Source organism: Budorcas taxicolor, chromosome 13 (assembly GCF_023091745.1).
Source record: "Budorcas taxicolor isolate Tak-1 chromosome 13, Takin1.1, whole genome shotgun sequence".
In the NCBI taxonomy this organism is placed as follows: domain Eukaryota; kingdom Metazoa; phylum Chordata; class Mammalia; order Artiodactyla; family Bovidae; genus Budorcas; species Budorcas taxicolor.
In genome coordinates this window covers 32,744,284-32,759,627 of record NC_068922.1, presented here as the reverse complement: position 1 = coordinate 32,759,627, position 15,344 = coordinate 32,744,284, and the positions used below count along the sequence as shown (strand labels likewise).

Below are 15,344 nucleotides of genomic sequence, written 5' to 3'. Positions count from 1 at the left end.
ATGGTGTGATCACTCATCTAGAGCCAGACATCTTGGAATGTGAAGTCAAGTGGGCCTTAGAAAGCATCACTATGAACAAAGCTAGTGGAGGTGATGGAATTCCAGTTGAGCTGTTTCAAATCCTGAAAGATGATGCTGTGAAAGTGCTGCACTCAATATGCTAGCAAATTTGGAAAACTCAGCAGTGGCCACAGGACTGGAAAAGGTCAGTTTTAATTCCAATCCCAAAGAAAGGCAATGCCAAAGAATGCTCAAACTACTGCATAATTGTATTCATCTCACATGCTAGTAAAGTAATGCTCAAAATTCTCCAAGGCAGGCTTCAACAGTACGTGAACCATGAACTTCCAGATGTTCAAGCTGGTTTTAGAAAAGGCAGAAGAACCAGAGATCAAATTGCCAACATCTGCTGGATCATGGAAAAAGCAAGAGAGTTCCAGAAAAACATCTATTTCTGCTTTATTGACTATGCCAAAGCCTTTGAGTGTGTGGATCACAATAAACTGTGGATAATTCTGAAAGAGATGGGAATACCAGACCACCTGACCTGCCTCTTGAGAAACCTATATGCAGGTCAGGAAGCAACAGTTAGAACTGGACATGGAACAACAGACTGGTTCCAAAAAGGGAAAGGAGCACATCAAGGATGTATGTTGTCACCTGCTTATTTAGCTTATGTGCTGAGTACATGATGAGAAATGCTGGGCTGGATGAAGCACAAGCTAGAATTAAGACTGCTGGGAGAAATATCAATAACCTCAGATATGCAGATGACACCACCCTTATGACAGAAAGTGAAGAAGAACCAAAGAGCCTCTTGATGAAAGTGAAAGAGGAGAGTGAAAAAGTTGATTTAAAGCTCAACATTCAGAAAACGAAGATCATGGCATCTGGTCCCATCACTTCATGGCAAATAGATGGGGAAACAGTGGAAACAGTGACACACTTTATTTTTCTGGGCTCCAAACTCACTGCAGATGGTGACTTCAGCCATGAAATTAAAAGACACTTACTCCTTGGAAGAAAAGTTATGACCAACCTAGACAGCATATTAAAAAGCAGAGACATTCTTTGCCAACAGAGGTCCATCTAGTGAAAACTTTGGTTTTTCCAGTAGTCATTTATGGGTGTGAAAGTTGGAATCTAAAGAAGACTGAGCACTGAAGAATTGATGCTTTTGAACTGTGGTGTTGGAGAAGACTCTTGAGAGTCCCTTGGACTGCAAGGAGATCCAACCAGTCCATCCTAAAGGGGATCAGTCCTGGGTGTTCACTGGAAGGACTGATGTGGAAGCTGAAACTCCAGTCCTTTGGCCACCTGATGCGAAGAGCTGACTCATTTGAAAAGACCCTGATGCTGGGAAAGATTGAAGGCAGGAGGAGAAGGGGAAAACAGAGGATGAGATGGTTGGATGGCATCACTGACGCAATGGACATGAGTTTGAGTAAGCTCCGGGAGTTGGTGATGGACAGGGAGGCCTGGTGTGCTGCAGTCCATGGTGTTGCAAAGAGTCGGACGACTGAACTACTGAACTGAGCTGAAAGAAGTCAAGTAGAAACAGAAACATTTTATGGATTTGCATGTATCTCTGTCAGTTAGATAAATGAAAATGATTCATGAAAAGTTTAAGATGGCCACAAACTTAAGGCAATGGTATTTGTAACACATAGAACAAGTCATTTAGTAGTGTGTCAGATTTTGGCTTTTTTCTTACACTTGTACTTAAAATGTGAGTGCTCTCTTGTTTGAAATAATTTTTACTAAAACCTAAAATAAGAAGAAACTACACAAGGCCTAAAATGCTATTGAGATGACCACGATTTTAAGACCTTTCAGTGAAAAAGCAAAAATTGCTGGAGGTTAAATGGAGAAGGCAGTAAAGAAAGAATAACTTCGTGCCTGCTTTTATCTCCCCACTGCCTTCCAGCGCCTTTACCCATTTTTTTCTTTTAACAATTAAATTATTTTTATTTTTGGCTGTGTTGGGTTTTCTTTGCTGTGTGGGCTTTTCTCTGGTTGTGGTGAGTGAGGGCTACTTTCTGGTTGTGGTGTGCGGGCTTCTCATTGTGGTGGCGTCTCTTGTTGTGGGGCACAGGCTCCAGGCGCACAGGCTTCAGGAGTTCTTGCACATGGGCTTAGTGTCTGTGGAAACATGGAATCTTCCCAGACCAGGGAGTGAACCCGTGTCCCCTGGATTGGCAGTGGACTCCTATCCACTGTGCCACCAGGGAAGTCCTCAGAGCCTTTAAATACCATCGTGTTAACAAGGAATTTATTTCAAACCATAGTCTGTATAGACCAGTTTCTATGTAGCTCTATTTTTTAAAAGCTAAAAAATGTTCAGGTGTTGCTGAAAGTCACAGATGTCAATCCGTTCATCAGAAGTACCTTAAGCGTCGTCCGAACTCCTTTGCTCCTGATGTTTCTTTCAGATCACGACAAAAGTAAAACATAAAAGGTTTCCCTAGACCCAGATGTCAAATGTTCCTTAAGATCTGTCTCATCAAGCAGGCAGCAGACAAATTTATTTCATTTCTTTCCTATCCATTGATTCAATATTAAAAAAAAAAAAATTACTTCCCAAGTGGTGTCCTGTGAGGTAACATGCTTGAAATGTAAACACTGATCTTTCTGTTCAGGTCTTTATATTTTGTGAGCAGCAGGTTCACTCCTGATGTCTTTGACATCATTGGTTCAGCCCATCCAATAGAATTCTTTGTTGGGAACAAGATTGACAAAATGAGCAAGGTGATTGGACATGGCATAAAAAACTGAAATTGCAGCTATATCCCAGGTATCTTCTTGGTTGAGGCTGTGCACCTGGAGCTTTTTGAAACGGTCATCTCTTATGTCATCAGCTTGGGAAATAGCGAGCACCCATCCCAGCATTGCCTTTTCCTGGGCAGGGAGGTCAGACTTTCTCTAGTTAATGCAGACCTGGTCAGAGAGCACTGGATTCTTCGAGAAGACCCTTTACTGGGCACTGTGGACGACCACGCTGTGTGTACCCGTTGGCTAGGCTGATCACCCAAGTGATGAGCTCTTTGTCAGCTTTGCTGAGCTGGTCTGTTTCCTTGTTGCAGGTGGCATTGTAATAAGCAAAAAGGCTCTGAATTTCAGTGGCCTGGGAAACAGCACTTAAAATATGTTTGGTAAGTCCTGTTGTCAGCCGCACGCACTGAGGCTGCAGAGCACTGACGTGCGTTGGACTTAGTGCTCGGTATACGCCCATCTGTGCACAGAGAGAAGGGGAGCTTGCTTGTCTGTGTCTCCTTCCTCACCCTTGGTTTTCTCTTTTGAAGGGGTGATCTTGGATTCACTTGAGCACTGTAACCCTCTCAAGTTTCTGAGTACCTATGAATCGATGCGTTTCAGCGTGAGAATGAATGGAAACCTTTGAACTTAAAAAATAGCACCCATGCTGGATTTCCCTGGTGGTCCAGTGGTTATGACTTCGTGCTCACAGTGTAGACGGTACAGGTCCAATCCCTGGATGCCTCATGGTGTGGCCTAAAACACTAAAAAATTGAATAAATAAAAAATAGCCCTATGCTTCTTAACCTCTTATTTGTTTTCCTGCCAAGCAGTTTTTAAAATAAATGATTATGTAATGTTATTCTATCATACTGAAGGCTGACCTGTTATCCTCCAGTCTTTATATAATGAATACTAATAATGTGTTAATAATTTAATAAAAATTTATACCTATAGATGGAGATACTTTTGGCTTGTGTAATCTTTCATAATATATTTCTGAGTGCTAACCAGAAATAGCTAAAATGTTTTCACTTTCTGTTGCTGAAGTGTGGTCGTGGTGGGGAGATAGGAACCCAGATATGCCTGTAAGAGACATCAGTGGCATAAAACGAAGATTCTTAGGTTGGAATTAGCAAAGCACCTCATGGGGCAAGGTTTTGTACATTTTCTGGGTAAAAAGATACAAAGCTTTTTCACACTTATAAGACATCTCTTGCCTCCAAAATGTTGAGAACCACGGAATTGAAAAAGGACAGTGTGCATTTTTTTGGTGAATCGGTTGCAGAAATGTGTCATGCGTGTGTGTGTGTGTGTGTGTGTGTGTGTGTGTGTGTGTGTATAGATGCCTTGTGAGATCACAAGATACTCTGGGAAGTTAAGAATTTTCTGACACTGGTATATTTACAAAAAACATACTCTTGGCCGAGGATGTTGTACTGGGTTACCTCCGGTAGTGTCTTCTGAAAAATTATTTATTTTTTCATGGCTGCTCTGGCTCTTTGTTACTGAGCACGAGCTTTATCTCATTGTGGTACAGGGGCTACTCTCTAGTTGGGGTGTGCGGGTTTAGTTGCTCTACGGCAAGTGGGATCTGCCTCGACCAGGGATCGAACCTATGTCCTCAGCATTGGCAGGCGGATCCTTACACACTAGACCACCACGGAAGTCCCTCCAGGAATCTCTACTTTCTCTGTTTCTGAAATTTAAAGTGATCTAGAGTCACTGGCAGCTGATCATTTTATTTTTTCCCTTATAGAATTTGCCATCTGCTGTAGTAAGTCATGTTCTGGATCCTCAGCCTGGAGAGAAGGTTCTAGATTTGTGTGCAGCACCCGGAGGCAAAACGACACACATTGCAGCACTGATGTGCGATCAGGTGAGGCCTTCCGCGTGCAGAACTGCTCATGGTGTCACCTGAGGCGTTGTCACAAAAGAAGGTCTGTCCTCGGTAACTGTAGCTCAGACTTTACTACTGTTCTCTTCATATGCATATTTACCGTGTGGCTTTGTAACCACTCTGTGCTTCAACTGAGATTCTTCAGCTCAAGAAATGTATGCAAGTTGACGTTACCTTTTCTGTTTGTTTCAAAATCCATAAAACCAGATGGTTCCTAAAATATACATGCTAGTAGCTTCAGTTACAATAGCTTTATTTCTTTAAAAAATTATTTTATATTGGAGTACAGCTGATTAATAATGTTGTGATAGTTTTAGGTGGATAGCAAAGGAATCTAAAATGAGACAATGGTACGAGGAGCGAGGTGGGAGTGGGGTTCAGGATGGGGAACACATGTATATCCGTGACGGATTCATGTTGATGTATAGCAAAACCAATACAATATTGCAAAGTAAAAATAAATAAGTAAATAAGCTGAAGCTTTAAGAACATTAAAAAAAAGTAAAATGAGGCAATGAAATTACAGCTTTCTTGATCAAGAGTCAGATTTTAATTGATTGCTGGACTGATTTTAAAAAATACTTATCCTTACGATGAGTACTGGGGTACACCAATAAAGCACAGTGACCAAAATGTCCTTCTTCATGGAGCTTACATTCCAGTAAAGGGACACAGATAACAAATGAGTAGAAGATAAGGCATATGTAACTGTGGTAAGGGCTGTGGTGACACAAAGGGAGGCTTCTGGGGCTTGGGAATATGGCAAGAAGGGAGAGTGAGTTTGCAGTTTCACTTGGGTAGCAAGGGAGAGCTGCCCTGGGAAGGTGGTATTTGGGAAAGATCTACAGGTGGGAAGGATGTTCCAGTGAGAGGAAATGATAAGGGTGAATGTGCTGAGGCTGGAGACTGTCTTGACTTCTGGGGGGAACCTTAAGTAGTTTTGCTGTGTGGACTAAGTGACGAGGGAGAGAATCAGAGAGATGGGGTCAGGCCTGAGGCATTTTGGAGGAGCTTTGCGAGGGTCTGAGGGGACTTCACACCTGCTCCAGAGATGGGAGATTGCTTCTTACGTTGGCCGAGGCCTCAGACAAGCTGTAAGAGGGCGGAATAGATGCAGAGAGACCACTTAGGAGACAGTAAGTCAGGGGACGTCACAGAGGGGGTGAGAAGTTGGGCAAATTCTGGCTAAAAGCTGGAGCTGTTAGGAGTTGTTGATGGGTTGGACGTGGGTTGTGAAATGAGAGAGTGACTGAAGGTGACTCCTTAGGGTTTTGGCCAGAGAACCTCGAGAGGCAGAGCTGCTGGATTGGGAGGACTCTGAGAGGAGGGCATTTGGCAGGGAAAAATCAGCCACGTTGTTGTTCAGTCACTCAGTCGTTTCCACCTCTTTGCAACCCCATGGACTGCCGCACACCAGGCTTCCCTGTCCTTCACTGTCTCCTGGAGTTTGCTCAAATTCAGTTAGTGATGCCATCAATCATCTCATTCTGTCGCCCCCTTCTCCTCCTGCCTTCAGTCTTTCCCAGCATCAGGGTCTTTCCCAGTGAATTGGCTCTTCATATCAGGTGGCCTTCAGCTTCAGCATCAGCATTGTTTATAAGCAGCCACACAGCCTGGGTGGCTTACGGCTTACTCCTGAGTCCATTCTGGAGTCTGTGTAATTCAGTCGATCCCAGCCTGCCTGGCTCTAGCACTGGGTCAGTGATGGGTTAGCCAGAGGTTCTGATGACCTTGATGGGCTCGCTTACTTGGGTTGGATGGCATTGGCTCAGCTGAGGCCACTGAAGTGTCTTGCTTCTGGCCCCTGTGTCTCTCAGCTTTCCGTGGGGCCAGGGTGCTCGCCCAGCAGAGGGCAGTAGTGATGGTCAGCAGTGGCAGAGGACAACGCAGAATAAGGATGCTGCTGGAGCGCTTTTCACATCTCTGCCTACATCACCTCTGCTGTCATCCTATTGGCCAGTGGAAACCACGTGGCTGAGACCAGCTGGGACCAGCTGAGTGTTGCAAGGTCAACAGCAGAGGGTGAGAATGTGTGAAGACTTGAAAAATTGGGGCTGTTTAGGCAACATCCCAGGAACCTGAATAGAAATAATTGAGTCGGAACTGAATCCCAGATTTCATTACTGCTTTTGATTTGTTGTCATTGTTGATTTGTTTAATATAGTTAACCAGACTTCGTGTAAGTGTAGCCTCCTGTCTCGTACTTCTCTAAAAGCAACCTTCAGCCAGTGCACTTTCTCCTTCACTGTAGTTACACTGGAACCTTATTCTGGTGGTTTTGGCCTACTTTTCCAGTTCCACTTACTTGAAATGGTTTTCCTTTCCATCATGGTATTAATTGGAACTGTGCCAACTGCTCAGCCTGGTGTCACCTCCAGGAACATGATGAGCAAATCTTCAGTACTGTATAGTCTATGCAGTCAGTGCATATGTCACGCCAGAAGGGAAAAAAAGCAAAATACATCGAAGAGTTTGTGTCACTATCTCTGCAGAATCATTTCACAGAGCGTTTTAAAATACCACGTGAGAGGGGCGGTCCTAAGATGGCAGAGGAATAGGACGTGAAGACCACTTTCTCCCTCACAAATTCCTCAAAAGAACGTTTCAACACTGAGCAAACTCCACAAAACAACTTCTGTAGGCTGGCAGAGGACATCAGGCAACCAGAAAAGCAGACCATTGTCTTCAAAAACAGGTAGGAAAAAATATAAAAGATGAAAAAGGAGACAAAGGAGGTGGGGAGGGAGCTCCGTCCCGGGAAGGGAAGCCTGTCCCGGGAAGGGAATTTTAAGAAGAGAGGTTTCCAAACACCAGGAAAAACTCTCCCTGCCGAGTCTGTGGCGAGCCTTGGAAACACAGAGGGCAACATAACAGGAAGGGAAAAATGAAGAAATAATTAAAACCAAGAGATTACAAGCCCAACAGTAACTCCCCCAGCGGAAAAGGAGCACAGACGCCTGCATCCGCCACTGGGAAGTGGGGGCGGGACAGGGAAGCGCGGGAGGCGCGGGCTGCAGTGCTTTGTAAGAATCCGGCAGGAACGCCCCACGCGCAACCAGAACGATCTAACTGGGGCTAGCTAACCAGACTGTGGGATAGCTACCACGCGAAAAGCTCGAACATAAGACACCTCCAGGACTGAGCACAGAACAAAGGACGGAGCGGAAAAAGCCGGCTGCAGACCATCCCCCGCCGGGGACAGGCAGCCAGAGCCATAAGGGCTGGAAAGGGGCAATTGCAGACCTGGAGAGACTTCACTTACCAAACTGCAAGCAGGCTTCTTTGCTAAGACTTCTGGGGGTGCTGGACAGTCATCATCTGCCTCACAGGGGACGCCAGCGGTCCACCCAGAAAGCTGAGCAGCAGAGGCAGAAAAGGCGACAAGTCGCAGCTATCGCACTTGCCAAACTCCTGAGCTACTCGGACCCGGGAAGGGCACAAAACGCAGTCCCAACTGAATCTGTGCCTCTCAGGGCTACCTGAGCGCCGAACCTGAGCGGCTTAGACCGGGGAAGTGCACGCAGCCTAGGGCCGGCCTCAGACGGTTCCCGGCTGAGCATTGTAGAGCCGGAGCGGTTTGTATGCCGCGAGAAGGGACAGGTACAGCAGGGCTGAGACACGGTGTGCACACGACAGCGCTATTTGTTTGCAGCATCCCCCCTCCCCACAGCGCGACTGAACTAGTGAGCCTAAAAAACCAGCATAAAGAAGAAGTTAAACAGAGGGAACCGCCTTGGAAGTGATCCCATACGGCCCACAACATCAGAGAAGGGCCAGATATATTTTTACTATTTTTAAAATCATTCCTTTTTTTTTTCTTTTTCTCACTTTTTTTTAAATAGTTAAGTCTTCTATTTCTCCTCTAATTTTTATTTCTATAACCTATTATTAATATTCAAAAAAAAAAGACTTTTTTTTTTTTTTAAGGCAAACACCATATATAGTCTCTGGGTGGTTATTGGTGTTTTTTTTTTGTTTTTTTTTTTAATAATTCTTGTGGCTTTTTTTTTTCTTTTTTCCTTTTTCCTTCTGCTTCTTTTCTTTAATATTGTATTTTTGAAAATCCAACCTCTTCTCTAGATTTTTAATCTTTGCTCTTCGGTTTTTGTTGTCAATTTTGTACATTTTAAAAACCCAAACTTCACTACCCAAGTTTACCTGAGAGTGATATTACAGGCTTGACCACTCTCTCCTTTGGACTCTCCTTTTTCTCCACCAGGTGGCCTCTGTCTCTTTTCTCCCCCATCTCTTCTCTATCCAACTCTGTGAATCTCTGTGTGTTCCGGATGGTGGAGAACACCTAAGGAACTGGTTACTGGCAGGATTTGTCTCTCTCCTTCTCATTCCTCTCTCTTATCCTCCTGGCCACCTCTGTCTACTTCCTCCCTCTCCTCTTCCCTGTATAACTCCATAAATACCTCTGAGCGGTCCAGACTATGGAGCGCACATAAGGAAGTGACTACTGGCTAGCTTGCTCTCTCCTCTTTTGATCCCACCGCATCTCATTCCAGTCACCTCTAACTACCCCCTCCCTCTTCTCTTCTCCTTGTAACTCAGTGAACCTCTCTGGGTGTCCCTCAATGTGGAGAAACTTTTCATCTTTAACCTAGATGTTTTATCATCGGTGCTATATAGATGGAGAAGTCTAGAGGCTACTGTAAAAATAAAACTGAAAACCAGAAGCAGGAGGCTTAAGTCCAAAGCCTGAAAACATCAGAGAACTCCTGAATTCAGGGAACATTAAGGAATAGGAGCTCATCAAATGCCTCCATACCTACAGTGAAACCAAGCTCCACCCAAGGACCAAGAAGTTCCAGAACAAGACATACCACACAAATTCTCCAGCAACACAGGAACACACTCCTGAGCTTCAATATACAGGCAGCTCAAAGTTACTCCAAAACCTTTGACGTCTCATAACCCATTACTGATCACTCCACTGCACTCCAGAGAGAAGAAACCCAGCTCCACCCATCAGAACTCCAACACAAGCCTCCCTAACCAGGAAACCTAGACAAGCCACTGATACAACCCCACCCACAGTGAGGAAGCTCCATAATAAAGAGAACTCCACAAATTACCAGAATATAAAAAGGCCACCCCAAACGCAGCAATATAATCAAGATGAAGAGACAGAGGAATACTCAGCAGGTAAAGGAACAGGAGGGTTGCCCACCAAACCAAACAAAAGAGGAAGAGTTAGGGAATCTACCTGAGAAAGAATTCCGAATATTGATAGTGAAAATGATCCAAAATCTTGAAATCAAAATGGAATCACAGATAAATAGCCTAGAGACAAGGATTGAGAAGATGCAAGAAAGGTTTAACAAGGACCTAGAAGAAATAAAAAAGAGTCAATATATAATGAATAACGCAATAAATGAGATCAGAAACACTCTGGAAGCAACAAATAGCAGAATAACGGAGGCAGAAGATAGGATTAGTGAAATAGAAGATAGAATGGCAGAAATAAATGAATCAGAGAGGAAACAAGAAAAAAGAATTAAAAGAAATGAGGACAATCTCAGAAACCTCCAGGACGATATGAAACGCTCCAACATTCGAATTATAGGAGTCCCAGAAGAAGAAGACAAAAAGAAAGACCATGAGAAAATCCTTGAGGCGATAATAGTTGAAAACTTCCCTAAAATGGGGAAGGAAATAATCACCCAAGTCCAAGAAACATGGAGAGTTCCAAATAGGATAAACCCAAGGCGAAACACCCCAAGACACATATTAATCAAATTAACAAAGATCAAACACAAAGAACAAATATTAAAAGCAGCAAGGGAAAAACAGCAAATAACACACAAGGGGATTCCCATAAGGATAACAGCTGATCTTTCAATAGAAACTCTTCAGGCCAGGAGGGAATGGCAAGACATACTTAAAGTGATGAAAGACAATAACCTACAGCCCAGATTACTGTACCCAACAAGGATCTCATTCAAATACGAAGGAGAAATCAAAAGCTTTACAGACAAGCAAAAGCTGAGAGAATTCAGCACCACCAAACCAGCTCTCCAACAAATTCTAAAGGATATTCTCTAGACAGGAAACACAAAAAGGGTGTATAAACCCGAACCCAAAACAATAAAGTAAATGGTAACAGGATCATACTTATCAATAATTACCTTAAACGTAAATGGGCTGAATGCCCCAACCAAAAGACAAAGACTGGCTGAATGGATACAAAAACAAGACCCCTCTATATGCTGCTTACAAGAGACCCACCTCAAAACAAGGGACACATACAGACTGAAAGTGAAGGGCTGGAAAGAGATATACCATGCAAATAGAGACCAAAAGAAAGCAGGAGTGGCAATACTCATTTCCGATAAAATTGACTTTAAAACAAAGGCTGTGAAAAGAGACAAAGAAGGCCACTACATAATCATCAAAGGATCAATCCAAGAAGAAGATATAACAATTATAAATATATATGCACCCAGTATAGGAGCACTGCAATATGTAAGACAAATGCTAACAAGTATGAAAGGGGAAATCAACAATAACACAATAATAGTGGGAGACTTTAATACCCCACTCACACCTATGGACAGATCAACTAAACAGAAAATCAACAAAGAAACGCAAACTTTAAATGATACATTAGACCAGTTAGACCTAATTGATATCTATAGGACATTTCACCCCAAAACAATGAATTTCACCTTTTTCTCAAGTGCTCATGGAACATTCTCCAGGATAGATCACATCCTGGGCCATAAATCTAAACTTGATAAATTCAAAAAAATCGCAATCATTCCAAGCATCTTTTCTGACCATAATGCATTAAGATTAGATCTCAATTACAGGAGAAAAACTATTAAAAATTCCAACATATGGAGGTTGAACAACACACTTCTGAATAACCAACAAATCACAGAAGAAATCAAAAAATAAATCAAAATATGCATAGAAACTAATGAAAATGAAAACACAACAACCCAAAACCTGTGGGACACTTTAAAAGCAGTGCTAAGAGGAAAGTTCATAGCAATACAGGCATACCTCAAGAAACAAGAAAAAAGTCAAATAAATAACCTAACTCTACACCTAAAGCAACTAGAAAAGGAAGAATTGGAGAACCCCAGAGTTAGTAGAAGGAAAAAAATCTTAAAAATTAGGGCAGAAATAAATGCAAAAGAAACAAAAGAGACCATAGCAAAAATCAACAAAGCCAAAAGCTGGTTCTTTGAAAGAATAAATAAAATTGACAAACCATTAGCCAGACTCATCAAGAAGCAAAGAGAGAAAAATCAAATCAATAAAATTAGAAATGAAAATGGAGAGATCACAACAGACAAAACAGAAATACAAAGGATCATAAGAGACTACTATCAGCAGTTATATGCCAATAAAATGGACAACGTGGAAGAAATGGACAAATTCTTAGAAAAGTACAATTTTCCAAAACTGAACCAGGAAGAAATAGAAAATCTTAACAGACCCATCACAAGCATGGAAATTGAAACTGTAATCAGAAATCTTCCAGCAAACAAAAGCCCAGGTCTAGATGGCTTCACAGCTGAATTCTACCAAAAGTTTAGAGAAGAGCTAACACCTATCCTCCTCAAACTCTTCCAGAAAATTGCAGAGGAAGGTAAACTTCCAAACTCATTCTATGAGGCCACCATCACCCTAATACCAAAACCTGACAAAGATACTACAAAAAAAGAAAACTACAGGCCCATATCACTGATGAACATAGATGCAAAAATCCTCAACAAAATTCTAGCAATCAGAATCCAACAACACATTAAAAAGATCATACACCATGACCAAGTGGGCTTTATCCCAGGGATGCAAGGATTCTTCAATATCTGCAAATCAATCAATGTAATTCACCACATTAACAAATTGAAAAATAAAAACCATATGATTATCTCAATAGATGCAGAGAAGGCCTTTGACAAAATTCAACATCCATTTATGATAAAAACTCTCCAGAAAGCAGGAATAGAAGGAACATACCTCAACATAATAAAAGCTTTATATGACAAACCCACAGCAAACATTATCCTCAATGGTGAAAAATTGAAAGCATTTCCCCTAAAGTCAGGAACAAGACAAGGGTGCCCACTTTCACCGCTACTATTCAACATAGTTTTGGAAGTTTTGGCCACAGCAATCAGAGCAGAAAAAGAAATAAAAGGAATCCAAATTGGAAAAGAAGAAGTAAAACTTTCACTGTTTGCAGATGACATGATCCTCTACATAGAAAACCCTAAAGACTCCACAAGAAAATTACTAGAGCTAATCAGTGAATATAGTAAAGTTGCAGGATATAAAATCAACACACAGAAATCCCTTGCATTCCTATACACTAATGAGAAAGTAGAAAAAGAAATTAAGGAAACAATTCCATTCACCATTGCAATGAAAAGAATAAAATACTTAGGAATATACCTTCCTAAAGAAACTAAAGACCTATACATAGAAAACTGTAAAACACTGGTGAAAGAAATCAAAGAGGACACTAATAGATGGAGAAATATACCATGTTCATGGATTGGAAGAATCAATATAGTGAAAATGAGTATACTACCCAAAGCAATTTACAAATTCAACGGAATCCCTATTAAGCTACCAGCCATATTTTTCACAGAACTAGAACAAATAATTTCAAGATTTGTATGGAAATACAAAAAACCTCGAATAGCCAAAGCAATCTTGAGAAAGAAGAATGGAACTGGAGGAATCAACTTGCCTGACTTCAGGCTCTCCTACAAAGCCACAGTCATCAAGACAGTATGGTACTGGCACAAAGACAGAAATATAGATCAATGGAACAAAATAGAAAGCCCAGAGATAAATCTACACACATATGGACAGCTTATCTTTGACAAAGGAGGCAAGAATATACAATGGAGTAAAGACAATCTCTTTAACAAGTGGTGCTGGGAAAACTGGTCAACCACTTGTAAAAGAATGAAACTAGATCACTTTCTAACACCATACACAAAAATAAACTCAAAATGGATTAAAGATCTAAATGTAAGACCAGAAACTATAAAACTCCTAGAGGAGAATATAGGCAAAACACTCTCCGACATTAATCACAGCAGGATCCTCTATGATCCACCTCCCAGAATACTGGAAATAAAAGCAAAAATAAACAAATGGGATCTAATTAAAATTAAAAGCTTCTGCACAACAAAGGAAAATATAAGCAAAGTGAAAAGACAGCCTTCTGAATGGGAGAAAATAATAGCAAATGAAGCAACTGACAAACAGCTAATCTCAAAAATATACAAGCAACTTATGCAGCTCAATTCCAGAAAAATAAACGACCCAATCAAAAAATGGGCGAAAGAACTAAACAGACATTTCTCCAAAGAAGACATACGGATGGCTAACAAACACATGAAAAGATGCTCAACATCACTCATTATTAGAGAAATGCAAATCAAAACCACAATGAGGTACCATTTCACACCAGTCAGAATGGCTGCGATCCAAAAGTCTACAGGCAATAAATGCTGGAGAGGGTGTGCAGAAAAGGGAACCCTCCTACACTGTTGGTGGGAATGCAAACTAGTACAGCCACTACAGAAAACAGTGTGGAGATCCCTTAAAAAATTGCATATAGAGCTGCCTTATGACCCAGCAATCCCACTGCTGGGCATACACACCGAGGAAACCAGAATTGAAAGAGACACCTGTACCCCAATGTTCATCGCAGCACTGTTTATAGTAGCCAGGACATGGAAACAACCTAGATGTCCATCAGCAGATGAATGGATAAGAAAGCTGTGATACATATACACAATGGAGTATTACTCAGTTGTTAAAAAGAATACATTTGAATCAGTTCTAACGAGATGGATGAAACTGGAGCCGATTATACAGAGTGAAATAAGCCAGAAAGAAAAACACCAATACAGTATACTAACACATATCTATGGAATTTAGAAAGATGGCAATGACGACCCTGTATGCAAGACAGCAAAAAAGACACAGATGTGTATAACGGACTTTTGGACTCAGAGGGAGAGGGAGAGGGTGGGATGATTTGGGAGAATGGCATTGTAACATGTATATTATCATGTAAGAATCGAATCGCCAGTCTATGTCCGACACAGGATACAGCATGCTTGGGGCTGGTGCACGGTGATGACCCAGAGAGACGTTATGGGGAGGGAGGTCGGTGGGGGGGTTCATGTTTGGGAACGCATGTACACCCGTGGTGGATTCATGTCAATGTATCGCAAAACCATTACAGTATTGTAAATTAAAATAAAGGAAAAAATAAAATAAAATAAAATACCACGTGACTATCACAGTTCAGTTCAGTTGCTCAGTCATGTCCGACTCTTTGCGACCTCATGGACCACAGCTCGCCAGGCTTCCCTGTCCATCACCAACTCCCAGAGCTTGCTCAAACCCATGTCCATTGAGTCAGTGATGCCATCCAACCATCTCATCCTCTGTCATCCTCTCCTCCTGCCTTCAATCTTTCCCAGCATCAGGGTCTTTTCAAATAAGCCAGTTCTTGGCATCAGGTGGCCAAAGTATTGGAGCTTCAGTTTCAGCATCAGTCCTTCCAATGAATATTCAGGACCGTTGCATCTCCTTGCAGGCCAAGGGACTCTCAAGAGTCTTCTCCAACACCACAGGTCAAAAGCATCAATTCTTCAGTGCTCGGCCTTCTTTGTGGTCCAACTCATCACATACATGACTTCTG

General features: G+C 42.0%; 1 protein-coding gene across 1 annotated transcript in view; it reads left to right on the top strand.

Moving 5' to 3' along the window:
* NSUN6 (NOP2/Sun RNA methyltransferase 6) overlaps positions 1–15,344 on the top strand; it is an 84,439-nt gene that overhangs the window by 43,496 nt on the left and 25,599 nt on the right. Inside the window, exon 7 of the mRNA XM_052651112.1 lies at positions 4,514–4,633. Within this exon, the coding sequence (XP_052507072.1) occupies positions 4,514–4,633 (120 nt within the window). The remainder of the gene's footprint in view (positions 1–4,513; positions 4,634–15,344) is intronic.